This window comes from Calonectris borealis, chromosome 1 (assembly GCF_964195595.1).
Source record: "Calonectris borealis chromosome 1, bCalBor7.hap1.2, whole genome shotgun sequence".
Taxonomy (NCBI): domain Eukaryota; kingdom Metazoa; phylum Chordata; class Aves; order Procellariiformes; family Procellariidae; genus Calonectris; species Calonectris borealis.
Window position 1 is genome coordinate 41,080,351 of NC_134312.1, and position 18,557 is coordinate 41,098,907.

Below are 18,557 nucleotides of genomic sequence, written 5' to 3' on the forward strand. Positions count from 1 at the left end.
GTGAGTAAAGAGAAACGCACTGGATGCTAGCAAAATGGGACCCGGGATTTCTATAAGCTTTATTCTGTCTGTATGAGCGCTCAACTTGTTTTTATTCCTACTTCTACTTTATTTCTTCTGTTTCTCAACCACTGTAATTTCTATGATCAAAACTGACAGCTTAAATATTGTTTCCATCTGCCAGTGTTACAGCTCTGCAGACCCCCCCTTGCTTAACCATCTCTTCTCTTCCTTACACATCTTCTCTTTTCTCTAGGAAAGAATAGTTTGTCATTAATAGCTTATTCACAGTATTAAAGCATGCCATAATAAAGTTTCTCTTTGCCTTACACACCCTTTATTCAAAAGGTCACTGCTAGGTAGTGTTCTGCTCAGAACACTACTCTCCTCAGATACTTGTTTCTTTTTCTACTAATTCCTAGCTCTCAGTGTTCATATACTACTAATGCTGTGTTTGAACAAGTAAATTACAGGTACCTGCTAAAAGGTCATCAGTCTCTTTGTTTAATTAAAACTGTCCACAGACACATTTTTACCTTATTATGAAACTCATAATTGGTCCAATAATCAGCAGTACTAAAAGGAATTGGGTATCGTGTGGGGACTGTAACCAGACATCTGTTCACTAGGTCAGTAAAAAGCTTGAATTCTTGAACTTTGTTGTTGGATCCAACAACTTTGCTATTGATAAAAACAAGGTAACTGGAAGAAAAAAAAAAAAAGAAAGAAGATGGTTCTGGTAGCCTCCACTTAATAGTTTTGAGATTAATTTACTTTCCTCCCTTAAGAACTTACTCCAGCCAGATGTTCTGAACAGTTTCCTGCTGCATCACTGCCCCCAGAGCTGCTTCATAAGCATCCAGTGCTTCACCAACACTTGCATGAAGAGACTGGCACAAACTGTTTATATTAAAAGTTAAAAAGCGTTGTATGTCATAAACAATGCATGTTCTAATACATTAAGAATAAGAAACAATGAAGAACTTCCCATTCTGAGATGCAAGAAAAAAGTGTTTTCAGTTTTATGGAGTAATTTATTAGTCAACTTATTAAAATGTGTAAGTCTCAACTGCAGATAATAAGGAATAATACAGAAACCATGAGTTTAAAATGCAACTCTTAAATGAAAATGAAATGAAATATTATGAATTGTCTTCTATTCGTGTAAAGTACCCTTTTACTAATTCTTATAATAGGGATGCTCTGACTGCTACAGAATGGAGACAAGTCTTGAGCTTCCGTTTGGAAAGCTCCAGAACAATAAATTTCAAAGTCAGATTAAAACCACTTGAGAAATAGTACCAGACTGTGGCAACAAAATTAGTGTTCTGAAACAAATATTACTGGGGATCTGGGGTAGAAATATGCTGATCATCTCAGGAAAAAAACAAACTCATAGAATAGTCAAAAACCCCCTTAATTTTGTTCTACAGCTCCTCAAAGAAACATACGGTCAGACCAACATATAGGACCTCACCAAAGACAGAAGTAGACATATTTTTTGACCAAAATTCAGTCAACAATCCTTATTTCAAAGTGTGAAGTAACAGTGGGAAAAAAGGTAAGACAGTAAGTCATAAGAGGAAAAAAAACCTCATGAAAAAGACTACTGCAGAAATGCAAAATAAGACAGGGCTGATGTTGCTACTTTGCTACAGAACCCTCTTGACTAGGGTCACATAATCAGAGTGTCTGATTTTACTCCTGCTTTCCCCAAGAACTACAAACTAAATCACCAATTTGCTCCTCTTTCTAAAAAAGTGTGTGTAGAAGTTTATGCGCACACATACCCATGTGTACACACACGCAACGATCTTTCCAAGTAAAACATTGTTCCTTGAGCTTTGAGGCTTTGCTGATTTCAATCTGACTATTTTCACCTGGTAAAAGTGAACTTTTACATCTTTTGTCCTCTGTACCTGAAAAAAGGAAAGACAGATACATAGGCCCAATACCTAGGCACTTACTGTAGCAAAACTCAACCACAGAAACACTCCATTATTAGCTCTGAAAGTAATCAAGGCACTTATTTCAAGAGCATGAATTTTCCTCTTAAAAGCAGGTGCTACAATACAGGAGCATCTGAGTTTAAGTTAAGGTCCCTAATGACTAAACAGTGACCTCAAGTGTCTTTCTAACAATGTTTCTACTGTGCAAGTACCAAACTTAAAATTGAACTTGCAAAGAGGTAAGTATTTTCTAAAAAACAATTTATTTAAATTGGTATTAATGGACAGTCTCAAAGGAAAACATTAAGATAACTTAATCTAAACCTTATATAAAGATTTACTTGAAAACCATACATTTTAGCTGTTTATAAGTTGTCCACCAATTAAAAACTATAAGGAACAGTGTTGAAGAGTTCTGAGGAGTCCTCAGTCAGTATCTAAAGCATTATCATTTTTGCCCCTTCACTTACCTGAAAAGCCAAATAGCTACTTGTGAAGATTGACAAACCCAGACCATGAAGTGGTAAACTTCTTAAATGGCTTAAGTCAAGATCTCGGTAACCAGTTATACTAGTAAGTTATAGATGCCTAATACTTTGGTGCTTGTCAATCCTGGGTATTGCTGCTATCAAAAGGAATGGTGGAAGAAACAGAAAAGAGATGTGTATACATGACAAAGATCTGTCACCTTTGCAATCTCTTCCAGAGGAAAAGGTCACTTTGCTGTATTACTTTGCTATGGAGTGGCTAGTTCCAACTTTTATAGCCTGTTGATAATAGTTCCATAAACACTGAAACAGTGGGTCAAGGAAGGTGGGGTGACCAGGGCTAAACAAAGTTAAACAGAGTGGTAGAAACTATTGTAAAAGAAAACGGAGCCAGAAGAAAAAAGAACACTACTAGCAGTAGCAACCCAAACCAAAAGTAAAACAAAAAAATCATTTTGTGAGATGAACACACCTGTTACTGTTCCCACAGAGCAGAATTTCTGAAAGATTTCTCAAGTGGAGAATTTAAGTTGACGTGCAATTCACAGTTCCATAAAATTGTCTCTGTTCTGCAGCAGGCAGGCAGGTTCTCTAAGGACTGGCAGATCATTTATTGAAAGAACTCAAAGTGATATACCCTTAGGCAAATAATGAATGTTCTGCTTTTGAAAATGCAATTTACTCAGACCCAACAGCTGTTTCTCAGAAATACTTTAGAAAGTCTCACCAGTAGATCTGCCACAGATATGGGATTTGCTGGTTTACAACATCATCTGTAAGATGTTCTTTATAGAGAGGTGATGTAAATTCAATTGGCATTGGAAAATTCAAGAGATACCTACAAGAGAAAAAAGGAGTAGTAAATGAGAATATCCCTCTACACGGAAGAGTCTTATGTGGGTGTAACATTTAGTTCTGAAATCCAGTTCGTGGGACATATTAAAAAAAGATGCACTTTTCTTAGATTTTAGTTTAACTCTATCCAGATACAGTTATACAGAAAGCATTACACAGAAATATAGAAATAGTCAATATAGAAAGCATTTACTCCCTCATTATGTACAAAGTCAAATGTTGCTTTGTATCTCAGACTTCCCCCTCCCCGCATAAGATACATCAAGTAAGGTACAATCATCTACATAGACTCAGCTAAGCTGCATTGCCAGTACTAAATTTAATGTAAACAAATGTAAGCAGGAATAAAATCTAACACCTAACTTGGAGATAAAAACATTTATCTCCAACACGCATAAGCTTTAGCACAGAAGGTCCTCCTTTGAAGGCCATCAGAGGCATCTATTTTGACTGTAGAGACTGTAGGACCTCTGGATTGAGGTCTTTTGCAGGTGCCTACATATAGTATTTTAGGTATGCAATTTTAGGCTCCTAGCTTTGCAGGGGCAGAGGGGGAAACACACAACCAACTTTGGCATACATATGATGGATTTTCATTCCCCAAATCCAGATGTTAAACTTGCTGGCTGTTTCATCTTTAAATGCTTGTGGTTTTACAATTTAGTGTATATGCACAAACAACGAGTATAAACGTTATAAACTACCAAATCATAATTCACTGAAGTTTTAGCAAAACATGCCAAGCTAAAAACAGTGGAGTTTAGAAGTTCTATACTGTATTGTTTTTCAAGAAAATGCCAATATTACCGAAATTTAAATAGAAAGAAATATTCTAAATGTACCTTAAGAGATCCATGGGACCATGCTGTTGGCATGTATTCTCAAAGAAAGCTGCCACAAAATCTTGCAACAGTGGAAGAATACTGCTTGACCTTTCCTGTTTTGGGGTTTTATATTTTAAAAATAAAAAAATTAAAATCAGACATCAACCTGAAAATGACAAGAACAACTGAGCGCAATAAATAACAAGTGGTGTGTCTATCTCTGCAATGCTCCCTTGTCTTCATTCTCTCAAGGATGAAGTCTAACTGGGTCAGTCAGCAGGTAGCAGAAAAAAGCTGAAAACATATTACAGGGTTTACTGTTAATGTCTATTATTCTTGCTTAGGATATTAACACTGAATTAGAACAATCCGAACTACAAATTTATGATTTTACATAATTCCTTTGATTGTCTTTAATCATCTCACTAATCTTGCCAATTCTGTTTTTCCCATCTATATAAAGGAGTGCTACACATAACAAAAATGTCATGAAGATTAATCAATTTGGTAAGCGTTTGAAACAACACAAAACCCCAAACCTTACAAAGCCAGCAGACCAACAAAGTGAGTTTTGGAGTATTACCTGTGAAACAAGGAATTTACACAACTGATAAAAAATTTCTGCATTCTGAGGATTCTTCTCAAAAGCTCCAATCCACACTTTGTAAGCATTGTCACTCTGCTCCATCTGCAAATACAAGGTGGCCAAACTCTCCAAGAGCTGACAGTTGTTAGGGCAGAGCTCCAATAAAGATCTACAAAGTTCTGCAGCAGACTCCCACCTTAAAGAAAAGTAAAGGTAAGTTTTCAAAAAAGCAGAGTTGAGTACTCCAATTAAGAATGTCTTGAAACAACTTACCTTTCAAGAAGTTTCAGCAAAGCTATCATGTTTCTGTAGAGAGGAAAGCAGATAGCTATTCTTTTGTCAGCCTCAAGGCTTTCATCAGTACATGTTTTGACCGCATCTTCAAAACAAAAGTGTAAAATCAAGTCTTTAGACCTCAAAGCAATGTCAAAGTTATTTAAAGCCTTAACATAATAAAAATCCTCATTTAACATCATGAAAATACATTACATGTGGAAAGATATTTCTGAGAATGCTGCTTTTACAAATTATTAAGAAAAGGAAGATGACCATCTTTGGAAAAGCTTTCTTAACACTTATTACCACAGTGCAAAGATGAAAGTCTTTCAAGAGTTTCACCCCTCATTCATTTAAAAAACAGGAAACATCCTACCAAAGAAAAGTTAAAGCCACACTACAGATACACTACTATAGTGTATCACTATATTTAAAATTACATTCCAGGATTTCCAGCATAGCTGCTGAAAGCTATTGAGACAAAAGCTAATATAGGATATTATTTTTCTTCTCAGCATAATAAAAAGTTACCCAACAATGACCACCCCATAATGAGCACCCTATTATCATGGCTAGACGGCCTTCACTCCCACTTGGGCTACTCAATCTATCATTGAATATTTCCACACTGCGTTACCACCTGCAGTGTAGATACATTCTCAGCGGCAATTCAATATTGCTGCTGGCTAACATGCTTAGTACTGACATTTATACAACGCTATTATAAAGTCTATCTCTGGCAGCACAAGTCAAGAATTCAATTTCTAGAAGAAACTGTATCTTCATTTTACACCTTTAAAAAATTATTCAGTTTACTTAAGCTTTGAATGAAGACAAACACATGCATTGCTCTGCCTCTTCTACGGAAACACACTAATCTTCCAGGAAAGTAACTCTCCAATAGGCACATCCCATTGAGGGGAGGGAGGGTAAGACAGAGAACGACAACAGAAGCTTGGCTTTATGCTTGCGTAAGCCCAAGACAACTAGCAATGTCATATTGTCACAAGCCACTGGTCTTTATCTTGATAGAATATCATAGTTCAGAGAAAAAGCTATGGCTTTGAACCATAGATGAAACACTCAGAGTGTGTGTGTGTGTTAAGTACCCCAGAACATGGACTTTCCTCACTGCTCTGTTCAAATTAAGATGAAATATTCACTGGATTAATCCCAATGGCTTAACACAGTCATCAGCAATATTGCACTGCCTTGAAATTCCAAAGGTTGGTAATATTTCTTGATTTACAACAAGGGAGTAATGTGTGAAGTAGTTTACCTCCTTAATCTTACCTTCAAACATAGCTAACAGCGTATCAGGATCAGTCTTCACATCTTGAACTGTTTGCCATGGTATTAAAAATGGCTCTTTGTTCATGATCCTTGAAGGACTGACATTAGCTGGATCATAGAACTTGACTGGAAGAATGCCGAATTCAGTTAGATGTATGTAAGCCAGCCAAGCCAAGCAACGGTCACTTACAGTAAGGCGTTCTGATATTATCTTTTCATTTGCTGATTTTAAAGCATTCTGTAAAGGTTAAAAGAAATGTAATGTATTTCAACCATAAAATCTTTAACATCTAAGAATGAGAAAAGGAAACAGGAAGAGTAAGTTTTAATATTCTCAAACCTTTTCCATAGAAAAGACAGGAAGTAATTCTTTATGTCAATCATGATGATATTTGGCTTATGTGAATGTGTGACTGTATTCAATTCGTATAAATAATTTCTAGTAACAGGTTTAGAAAAACTGCAGAAGATTGTTATTTTGAAAAATGAACACAGATAGACTTTGAAAACATGCATCTCCTAATGTGTTGCGTTTTTCTGCTTAATTCTTGGACAATTACTTCCAGTTGCATAGAAATAATATATTAGCTCTAGAGACAACTCATCTACAAGTTGGATTCAGCTTGCTATATCCTACTTGGTTTTGTGGTTTGGGGTTTTTTTGTTTGTTGGTTGGTTTTTGGTTTTTTTTATTAAGTTCTAGTTATACTTCTAAGTTACAGCTATCCAAGTCTACTGAAAGCACCACCATCTCTAGACATACTGTTTAAAAAAAATGTGTTGGAAACGTTACTGAGAACAAGGATACTGCTTCAAATTTTCCTATCAGTCATATGCAAAACTAGAATAGCCCAGTTAAACTGGCAGATCCCAAATAAAATCATTAGAGCATGCAATTAGACAAAGTCTAAACACAATTGCTCCTAAACCAGAACAGAATCTCATGGCTAGTGATGTGCCAACATTTTTCTGGATAAATGCAGTACAATCAAAGAATGCACTTTCAAGGGAATGAAAGTACTGGCAAATTTAGGCAAAATTCAGCAGGACACTTATCCTGTAATAGGCAAAAACTGAAGTTTCAAAAACATTTAACTTATTTACCCTTCAAAATATTTACTTAAGAAAATTTGCTTTCAAGTTTTCAAAGAGACACACTGCTATTACTCTGAAGTAGCATTTACTTAGAAATTATCTTCTCTTAAGTACGGTTAAATAATCACGCCCCCAGACATTCTTTTCAACTACACATTTCAGATGAATATAAAAAAAAAACACCAAAAATGTTTGGTTTTGTGATGATGCTTTGAGCAAAGGTAAGGGAAACCAACCCATATTATTCTCCCATATGCACTGGATTTCCACGTCAATTTGACACAAACTGAGTTTTTTCTCCCTCTGTTCTTTTTGTTCATTCAGTCAAACATTCAGAGTTACATTTATCAGTACTGCTGTGTTTAGAATAGCTTTTGGAGGAAGTCAACACAGCATTACACTTTTCTGTTTAAACTGGAGCTAGAAAAAAGCATTACGGCCTAAACCGCACAACTGAGAAAAATGTTTTCGGGTGTAGCAAGCAAGAGGTGCCACCTGCTGGTGGGAATGAAAGAACTTGCACTTGAAACTACAGCAGCTCCCACTTTCAGTAGGAGCTGATGTCAGACCTCAATTTCCCACCTTCATCCACCACTTCTATTGTCTACAGAACAGTAACAGTGACCTAAATTCTTTCTACAGTCACAATAAAAGCCTGAGATAACTCCATGACTTCGGAGTTCATGGGATTAATAAAGTCTGATTTAACAGTCTCCAAATTCTGGAGCAGGGCAATACTGTTACATATCATCATACTATGTTCTTTCCCAAGAACTACTGGTTTGATAATTTCTATAGCAATAAACATGTGAGTAGCTGAGGCAATACGTTACTCACAGGCCCTTCACTGCAGAAAAGTGTTCTATGGCTTACCAGAAATCAAAAGTCAAGAAATTCCCTGGGAATTATTTTGAGATGTAGTGGTCTAGGCTATTAGCCACACAAGCAAAGCAAAATAGGTAACAAAAACCTGAAAGGTATATCCAGATTTTACAATGGCATCATATCTCAAAACAGAAGTCTCTAGGAGAATTACTTCAGCAAACAAAGGAAGGAACAGCTCTTCTAAAGTTGACACTATCAGAGTCACAGACATTAGAAAGGTAAAGGTATGAAGACAATTCCTGGGGTGGTAACCTGGAAGTTACCTGCAGCAGAACAAGAGCATTCTGATGTCTTCCTGTAAACAGGCTTAAGTGAACCCTGTACAGGAGAGTCTCCAGCAGCTGAAAGGACAGGAGATTTGGATTTTCTTCTCCCCCTGTCATTTCCATTAGGAACTGTAGCATCCTCCCACATACGTAGTCTTTTCCATCAAAGGAATTCTCCAAATTCAAAAACTAGAGAGAAATAATTCTTATTAATAATAATAATTATCAGAATACTAGTAAAGCTTCTAGGTTAAAGTTTAAAATCACATGAATCACAAACTTCGGATAATGTCTTTCACCACCTTATGAACCATATTTCCCTCCCTCACACCAAATTTTCACATTAAACTTCAAAAAATACAGTTTAAATATTAAAGATCAAATAGTCAAAGTTGAATTTTGAAAGCTTAAATAACAAAAAATAAGAAATGTAACATCTGATTTTAAATAACTTATTATCTGAGGAAAAGTGATGATTTCTACACATATCTTGCAAACAGAACTTTGAATCACTTCATTTTATGAGCAACTTTTGAGTTTTCAAAAAGCAATAGTGTTTTTCATTTCACACTTTCCCTGTCACACGTACTGGTTTTCTACAGTAGAAAATGCACACTATTGTGCTGGTTTTGGCTGGGATAGAGTTTCTTCATAGTAGCTAGTATGGGGCTATGTTTTGGATTTGTGCTGGAAACACTGTTGATAAACAGGGATGCTTTCGTTACTGCTTACACAGAATCGAGACCTCTTCTGCTTCTCACCCCACCCCACCAGAAAGGAGACTGGGGGTGCACAAGAAGTTGGGGGGGGACACAGCTGGGCCCCAACTGACCAAAGGGATATTCCATACCATATGATGTCATGCTCAGCATATAAAGCTGGGGGAAGAAGAAGGAAGAAGGGGGATGTTCGGAGTGATGGCGTTTGTCTTCCCAAGTAACCTTTACGCATGATGGAGCCCTGCTGTCCTGGGGATGGCTGAACACCTGCCTGCCGATGGGAAGTAGTGAATGAATTCCTTGTTTTGCTTTGCTCGCGCACACAGCTTTTGCTTTACCTATAAACTGTCTTTATCTCAACCCACGAGTTTTCTCGCTTTTACTCTTTTGATTCTCTCCCCCGCATCCCACCAGGGGGGAGTGAGCGAGCGGCTGTGTGGGGCTTAGTGGCCAGCTGGGGTTAAACCATGCCTACATGAACATTTCACATACATTTTTTTTTTCTTTTTTACTTACTGTCCACCAGATTTGGTAAGAGGGAGCATATTCCACTGCTGTTTCACACATTTCCTGTATCTCCTCCTTGGTTCCTCTTTTTGAGAAGAGTCTGAGGTAATGACACCAAATTTCAGGATTTTCTTTGTTGTTCTCAAGGGCTCGAGCCAAAACATTTAAAGTAGAATCTAAACACTCAGACGATGAGCTGTAAAAATTAAAAAATTAAAAAGCACTCACATCAACTGTGTTACTATTATGACTTACACAATTATCAAATATGAAAATGGATGCTTAGAATGGAACTGACACACAGTCAACCATCTTTTTTTGTTTTTAAACATGTGCTGTCCTTTACTATGAAAGTTTCAAAGTTTCAGTAAGTTTTCATCCTTCAAAGGTTATTACTAGGTGCAATTATCATAGTGCGTGGGAAAATAAGTTTTCTAGGAAAAGAGTGCTAATTCAAATAAGAGTCCAATTTAATTGAAAATGGGTAAGAGTAATTTGTAAGCAGAAGTCTCAAGCTGCAATCACATAAAGGCATTTACATCATACGACTTAAAAACTTAAGTAGAAATTTCAAAGGCTTAATAAAGTTAGAATATTTTTGTTACATATTTAATTTACTTTCTACAGTCATCAAATATAAGCCTTTATTTCAGGTTCCTATGAATGTCATGCAGGTTTTCTCTGCCTCTAAACCATTAAAAAAAAAGGAGATTTTACTTTTTCAGATAACTATCATGAGATGATATCAGCGAAGTAATACAGGACTAGCTCAAATAACTGACTATATTGCAAACCACAGAGCTGAGCTTTAATTCATAAACAAGCTTCCATAAAACCACAGAAAGCTTCTGAGGTCACATTTATTCTGGAAACATCTTTAGTAATTACTTTGCATAGACGTTTATGAGAGGAAAAACACATGTCCCAAAATAAAACTAACACAGTTAACCATGTGTAAGTCTGAAGCCTTCCCAACCCCTTCTATCACCACTGCCACCTACTAAACCACACAGTTTCTTCAGAGTACTGAGGCAGGGGGTGGGAGGGGATAGGGGAGGTGGCTGTTTTAAAAAAAACTTGCATTGTCTTCCATTAGGTTCTCTCCCTTCTTTTCTTGGTCTTTTTCCAAGTACGCTTATATTTAGAAAGTGTGCTCTTCTCACCCTGCCACTTGCTGGTAGTATTTTCTTTGAGTACGGGCCTTTCCAGTTCTATCCCTTCTAGTGTTCCGGCAGCTACTGATATAGCTAAACTGATCTTTTGCTACAGCTGCTCCTCTCCATTCCCTTTCCTCCCTCCTGCAGCTGCTTATGCTAGTACCTCACTATTAAAATCGAAGTCAATCTCTAGAATGAAATCATCATGACAGAAATTCCTACTGAAATTATCTGATGGCCAATAAAAACATGGTACCCTGCAGAATAATTTAAAGAAACAGAAACTAAAGAAACTTAGAAATCCAAAAGTTAAAAAATTACAAAATAAGAAACCGAGTGCTCAACTGGACCATTTCTAAAGGGATAAAACCATATAGCAGAACTGTTCTTATAAGAAAGCTTTCTGATGGAAGTCATTTCAAACATTATTCCAACCATTCACTCCATAGAAGAGAAACTGCTTCGAATTTATTGGTCCACTACTTTGTCACTGGAAGTACAACATTCCACTGTAATCTTGGGAATACATTAGGTTGTGCACTTTTCAAACACGGTTATTTCTCCCACACTATTTTCCATCAACTTCCGTTCTGAATCAGAACCTCCCTAAAGATAAACCATCAGTGTAATTTATTACTCGTATACTATACTGCATACAGTAGGAAATCTAATCTATTTTTTAACCTACTTAGGTAATAAATTATTTGTGGCATTGTTGAAGCAAGTTCTTAACATCAGAAAGGAAACTTGATCATAGCAGCTTGGGTAAAGCACAAAATCAAATCTAAAATGTAGCAGACTTACCCTTCATTTTGATTCAAGTATTTGTATGCAAGTTTAATCCAAAGCTGTACATCACAGGGGTTTTCTTGGACACTTGCCTCCAAGTTGGAAATGTCATCAGTCTCACTTGTAAAATACCGGACATCATCTGGAGTCACCACAGCATCAAGAGCTGGAACTCTTTTTTTATGTTCTGTGGGATGGGCTAAAAAAAAAAGTTTCTTTATAAGATTAGAACTCACAAAAGGGGTGGCATTTATGTAATTCAAGTATAGCCATTGATCAGAGCAAAATATGGTTATTTCAACATCCTCTAAAACTTAGAACTGTGTAGTCTGTAGAAAACTGGTTACATTTCAAACACGAAGGCAAGAAATAAATAGCAGTAAAAGGCTGCTTTGATCAACAGACACCAATTAAGGCAGCTCATTAGGCAACATTTGGAAATAGGCATATCTGACAAAGAAAAATTTATCTCAATTCTGAGTCTCTAAAAATCCTTTTTACAGGATTTGCTAACACATCCTAAAGCTCACACTTGCATGAGTCACATGTGAAACACTGTTAGGTTACTGACACTCTAGCAAGCTTCCAAGTCTCAAACGCTGTTTAACAGCGGCTTTTTTTGACACCTGACATCAACACCAAATACTAACTCTGTAAAAATTTAAGATAACCAAACATATGACGTTTTACTACTTATTCTTCTGGGAGGGAAAAATAAAAATTAAAAAAATTCCTAATGGTCTATGGGCAAAACTGAAACATTCTAGGGAAATAGTTCCTTCTATTCTTCTTAAGAACAGGTAAGTACCTTAACTTCCAGTCACACATTATACTAGATTTTTTGTCCTTAAATACAAATTCAGGTCAAACTTTACCCAAAAATTTATGCAAAATAAAGTTTGCATGCAGGAAATATGAAGTCAAGAGAGCTATTAAAAGCTCTGGTTTTCTTAAGAACCACTTTAAAAATGAGGTGTTGGGAAGAGGTTGGTAGGTATTTCCCCCCAGCACTCTTTTTTAATGGATGCCACATCCAGATTACCATATTTAATAGGTCCAACAAACTGTTCCTCTTCACTGCCGCTACTATCTAATAGAGGTTTTCTCCAGTACTTTGGTCTCCATTTCCTTTTATCTTTCCATGTCGTAAACGGAGGTGCTGTAAACAAGCAAAGTAGTATAAATTCTTTTTACTTTTGTGTATTCAAGATTAAAACATCTTTGCTAATAAAGATTTTAGATAAAAACATTCTGTGAGTGCAACGCAAGTGTGTAAGTCTCAACGCTATTTATTTAAAATCTATTGTGCTCAAGTGCATAAGTCACTTTTCCAAACTGGACTCCAAAACTATTATATTATTGCCTTAAAACAAACTCTGCTGCCTTTAATTTACCATAAGCAGAATTTATACTATTGAGATAAATAAACTAAGCAACAAAAAAAAAAATTCTTGGTTTACAAAATCATCAAGGAATATAATTAAAGTTATGTAATTTAAAAAGTTTATATCGTATTTAATCTACCAAGTTACTTACTGTGACTTTTACTCTCGTTGACATTGCTGGCCAGAAGAACAGCCATCTGATCCACTGACATACGGTCTCTGTTTATACCAAAAAGTTTTTCAACATACTTTTCTGAAACAAGAATATTTGTGTAAACACATAAATGAAAATGGATAGATAACGTAACAGCAATTTAGCACAACCTACGCTGAATTCATGAAATATGACTGCTTCAAGAGGTATGGTAATTTAACATACTAGAACAAATAAATGAAAAAGTGAGAGTTCTGCTCAGCAGCTTGTTTATATAGCAACAGCATTGTTATAAAATTCCAGCTCCACTGAAACAGACCAGTAGTTACAAAGAGAAGTGAGAAAGGGGAGAGGGAAAGATTCCATGCTCATTGCTCTCCAATCCCCTCAATTCCAGCAACACTATTTTTTTGAGTGAAATGTTCCACAGATCAATGAATTTTTCTTTCTATAAAGACACCAAGGTAACTACCCACTACAAAGGACTGAATTGGACAATTGCAGAAACCTATTTTTTCATATAGCTGTATCTTACACATTGCTTCACATCAAAGTCCTTGCACCAGAGCTTTTAATGGAAGACATTCCCTTCAGAAATTAATTTTTGTATATAAAAGTGAATAAGTAAAAACCTGTAGCAGTGCTGATTTCCTCATCAGTGCTTTTTTCTGTACAGCCAATCAGTTCTAAATTGTAAGACAGAATATCCTGAAACAGCTGCTTACGGTTAAGAGTGCAATCTTTCATGTGCTGCCTAAAACAAACAAATAAGTAATTAATATATTTATCATAGCAACAATTTAGTAAGGCTTATATCTAGAAAGTTGGTTTTAGTACACGCTAGGGTAAGGCATATAGAAAATAATACCCACAGAAAACACTCTAGCCTGCTTTGAAATTTCTGTTAAAGATGTCTGGGTCTTCTCTAAACTTAAGCCTGCATCAGTAACTTAATTCTAGTCTTCATTATTTCACTATAGCCTTACTCTTTAAAATAAACCTCTACACACTCGCTTCACACTAACACAAAAACACAGTACTTAAAACTTTCCAGTTCAAGCAAGGTAGTTATAAGAATTAGGTATCACTTTGTATTTAAAAGATTCAAACTATGGTTTGATGGTAACAGCTAAAAGCTGATCCAAAAAGCTGTCTGCCACCAAAAAGGGCAAAAAAAGAGCTAAAGTTGACTCCTATTATATTTTTCCAGTAGTGAGAAGTTTCCAAATTGAGTTTATTCCTGACCAATTTGTATCCATTTGCTCTTGTACCAACTTTTAAAATATACTGTGCAACATTGTTTAACAAACTATTTTTAATATAATTTAACACAAGGCTTCAAAGATACAAACTTAGCCAGTATTTTCCCAGAAAACTAGAATTCCACTACAATAGTTTTTTTTTACATAATCACATAATATGCTTTATTTCGGCTAGCAGCACGATACATCTCTAGTGTGCTTCACAGTATCAACCACTACCTGAGGTTCCATGATGGTCTGAAGTTATGCTGAAGCTACAAAGCAAGAGAAGCCCCATCTGAATTACAAGGCAACCAAAAGGTGAAATATTAGCTAACAGTCCATACTGTTTTTATAAATTTACATCTAAAGAGACTCCTTTTTTCATGGCTTAGATGAAAGGGTTTTTTTCCTGCCAACCAAGTATCTGCAATAGGGTATTAAAAAATATCTTTCTTTTCTAGAACTTGTGCATAGGATCATTAAATCCCATGAGCGAAATGAAAAACATGCCTGTTTTGGTCTTTGAGTCAGACATCTAGAAGAGAGGTTTAGTTCAAATGAACAAAATTAAGAAGAACTCACCACTGACAGTCATCATCGTTACATGTGCCTGTTAAATCAAAACGGCAGAAACACTGTTTTGGCTCAATCATATTGCTGTATGTTACTGAACTGAGGTACAGTTTTTCCTTGGTTCGAAAATACGGACTAAACCTAAATGAAACAGTGAATTATTGAGACAAAGCTTACAAGGCAAGACATGAGTTTTACTACCAAAACATTTTAAAAAAATAATCACTTTTTCTGTATTAAATCTTATTATTTCCAAAACCCTACTACTAACCAAAAGCATCGCTGACCTATGAGTTAAGAGGAAGGTGAAAACAGTGGGAGAGGGAGGGAACAAAACAGTTCTTCTCAATCTAAACAGATTCTGCTCTGGCGTTCTCTTCTCCCTTAGGTGCTGAACTTCATTCATATAAAAACAGGAAGTGTAGTAATCATCCAGTAAGGAAAGCAAACTACTGAAATTGAATTTTAGTTTAGTTCTAGAAAAACTACACTCCTGCTCTAGTCAGCATAAAATCAATGTTAAATGGAAGTATAAAGAGAACCATTAAAGATTAACCTGAAAAAACAGTGAAAAAATCCACATCAGATTTTAGAACATGTAAACATGTAAACAAAAAAAGCCCATCTGAGTTGAGCAGATTAATGCTTGTTTCAGATCTTTAGCTAAAGTTTGACTATGCCAATTTTGGGATTTCTAGCTCCTTAAGGAACTGAAGCCATAACTCACAAGTAGTTAAAATTAATACCCCTTTAGGATGCATCCTCCATCTTTTGCTGCTTAAGAATATCGAAATAAAAAATCTGAAGCACATGGTAGGATTCAACTGCTCCAGTTTAAATTCCAGACTTTTGTTTTCTAAAAGTTACTGTGTAGGAACAAAGCTCTTTTTAGTCAAAAGACAGATGTGTCAAATTGATTACACTTGCAGGTGCCTACTTTAAGTCAAGATGAATCACTGTGGTCATGCCTCTTTCCACTGAGCAGGAATCCAAAAATAGGTGATTGGCTCAATCTTGACTCAGACAATGTAAATCCTAGCCAAGTTTACAGACTGCATAATTGAAATACGCTTCTGTTAATTTTTTCTTGGATTTTAGATTGCTTCATATCGGATATAAAAATCCTGTTTTCAAATGCTTAACTATTATTTTTAAATTTAGTTATACCAAACAACAATCCAGTTGCAGGGAACAGTATGCAACACTGTAAAAGCAGCATACTGCACAAAAGCACAGAACTCCTGCATACGAGAAAAAGTAACTAAAATCATTAGGTTCCCTAAACTAGACAGGATAGTCAAGTTTCTCACTGCAACTTGTCTTTCTGTACATGCTTGAGTGTCAAGGAAGAGCAGTGAAGAATACTTGAACACAAACATGCATACACAGAAGTCAAACAGCTGCTACAGTCTTCATACCTGTAGGATTTAAATACTAGAAGAGGACTATGATACGGTCCAAATGGAAATGGTTTCACTTCAGTTTGTTTATTTTGCGATGTAACAAAATCCATGTCCACTGAAATTTCCTAGGAGACAGATAAACAGATATATAGCAATTGCAATACCACCTAATAAAGACAACCTTCATATTTAGTTTTAAAGCATTTACCTGACCACGTAACAGATCTTCCTTAGGTTCTATAAAGGCAGTACTTTTCACTAGCAGCTCTTTCAAGCTGTCAGCTTTAGCATAAAGTTTTTTCAGTTCATCAACATTCAACCCAAGGAACAGCTCAGGCTCCTCCGATGCCTTTTTAGAAAGTTTGTTTATAGTTTCTTGTTTTGGAGTGTCCATGTGTTTAAGATTTGGTTTAGTGAAGGAATTAGATTCTCTGAAAGATCTCCTTCGTTCTCGGTTTGAATTAGACAGAACTTCATCATCAAAGTAGTTTTCTTCACTGTCCAAAGACAATTTATCCTGTGTAAGATCATGAAGTGATGGCTGAGGTAATGCAAATTCAGATTCCTCTTCTGCATGAGGTGCAATATTTGATTGTTCCTTGGTTTGAAGCGCGCGGGCCTCTTTCAATTTCTGAATCTTCAGAGCATATTCATACTCCAGTTGCTGTAGTCGTTTTTTCTCTAGTGCAATCAATTCTGCTGAATGCTTTTTTGGACTTGATGCAGGGGAGTTCTCCAATTTCAACATTTTGCTTGGCTGAAAAGAAAAAAATTCCCTTTATTTCATTTTCACATTTACTGATATATTGACAGGAGATAAATGAAACATGGGCAAGATATTTAATTCAGAGTTTATAAAAACATATTTTAAACTCTTGCCAGAAAATTTCAACAAACAGCAGGAAAACCACAAAAGAGTTTGCCACAATTCAATTGGCATGTTTGCAGGTTTTTCAATAAAGATTATTCTACATCATGTGCGGGGCTTCAACAGAAGTTCTGGTCACATTTAAAGGTAAGCTATAAAACAAGTATACACAGGGCGGGGAGGTGGGGGAAAACACAAAAAGAAAAATTTACACAAATATTTTAGCCTTGTTTTTCTATATTTTGTTTTTCAAAACAACAAGATCAGATCCCCACTGCAGCATCTTTGCTAGATAGTTTTACAAGATCACTGATGTCTACAGACAGTAAAGTATTTCCTTCCTTCCTTCACAGGCATATAGCTCCTCTTATTATTTATCTATTAATGACATTCCCCGGTACAGAAACGCAGGCTTTGAACAGTTTTCATTTTTAAATACTTAATGCTTTTTCTGTTGAATTCTCAAAAATACAGGAAACCAACAGGAAGATTCCTACAGTGCTTTTGAAATGTCTTCCTATTTTCCTGAAATCCCATTTGAACTAAGTTTCCTAATCAAAATTGGTACTGTTTTTCAAGTACAGCATGGTTTAAAAGCATGCAACAGACTTACTCCAAGATGATCTTGCTCCAGTTTTCGTTTCCCAATTTCCTTACTTGCTACTGCTTTTGCTCGAGCAAGTTCTTCCCCATATTTTAATGCCAGAGCTTTTTTTACTGTAACTCGTTGTTGAACTTTATGAATCTGGGGAAACAAAAAAAAAAAAAGAAGAAATACTACAGTAAGATGCAAATTTTCAGATATGACCATATAATAAAATATAATCAGAAAAGACATAGGAATTAATTAATGATTAATTCAAAGAAAGCCTACTGCCTCCAAAAATCAGGCTTCCCATTTCAAGATTTCCAGCTCTAGGGAACATTTCAAAATTGAAGTTACTTGTTCCTGAAGCTTCTTGAGAAACATCTTATTAGCATTCAAGATCTTCTCTGTTGCTTGTAGCTGTTCAGCCAGTTTGTTAATCTTATTTTCAGCAATTCGAACATTCTCTCTCTTCTTGGCCTCTTGTTGCAACAAATGTTTCAAGACAGATTCATCCTTCATCAACAGAAGTCTAAAAGTAGAAAAGCCATGTAACAAAATTTTTTCCAAAGGGAAGTTTCTCAGAGCTATTGCTGCTCCTCCGAAACCCTAGTTATTTAAGAACTTTTTCACTTATCAACAAACAACATTCTAA

The 18,557-nt window shown here is 35.8% G+C and overlaps 1 protein-coding gene across 5 annotated transcripts in view; it reads right to left on the reverse strand.

Moving 5' to 3' along the window:
- ZFC3H1 (zinc finger C3H1-type containing) overlaps nt 1-18,557 on the reverse strand; it is a 60,143-nt gene that overhangs the window by 19,910 nt on the left and 21,676 nt on the right. For all 5 annotated transcript variants that reach the window (XR_012673592.1, XR_012673591.1, XM_075150009.1 and 2 more), the window contains 18 exons: nt 18,260-18,434; nt 17,930-18,061; nt 16,657-17,205; nt 16,464-16,573; nt 15,055-15,186; nt 13,861-13,982; nt 13,226-13,327; nt 12,732-12,848; nt 11,705-11,888; nt 9,753-9,939; nt 8,515-8,706; nt 6,272-6,509; nt 4,976-5,081; nt 4,700-4,898; nt 4,135-4,229; nt 3,165-3,275; nt 796-900; nt 537-702 (listed from right to left, as the gene is read on the reverse strand). Coding sequence is in view for 3 of the 5 variants with exons in the window: in XM_075150009.1 (XP_075006110.1) it covers nt 537-702; nt 796-900; nt 3,165-3,275; nt 4,135-4,229; nt 4,700-4,898; nt 4,976-5,081; nt 6,272-6,509; nt 8,515-8,706; nt 9,753-9,939; nt 11,705-11,888; nt 12,732-12,848; nt 13,226-13,327; nt 13,861-13,982; nt 15,055-15,186; nt 16,464-16,573; nt 16,657-17,205; nt 17,930-18,061; nt 18,260-18,434 (3,022 nt within the window). In the remaining 2 variants the exon portion in view is untranslated. The remainder of the gene's footprint in view (nt 1-536; nt 703-795; nt 901-3,164; nt 3,276-4,134; nt 4,230-4,699; nt 4,899-4,975; nt 5,082-6,271; nt 6,510-8,514; nt 8,707-9,752; nt 9,940-11,704; nt 11,889-12,731; nt 12,849-13,225; nt 13,328-13,860; nt 13,983-15,054; nt 15,187-16,463; nt 16,574-16,656; nt 17,206-17,929; nt 18,062-18,259; nt 18,435-18,557) is intronic.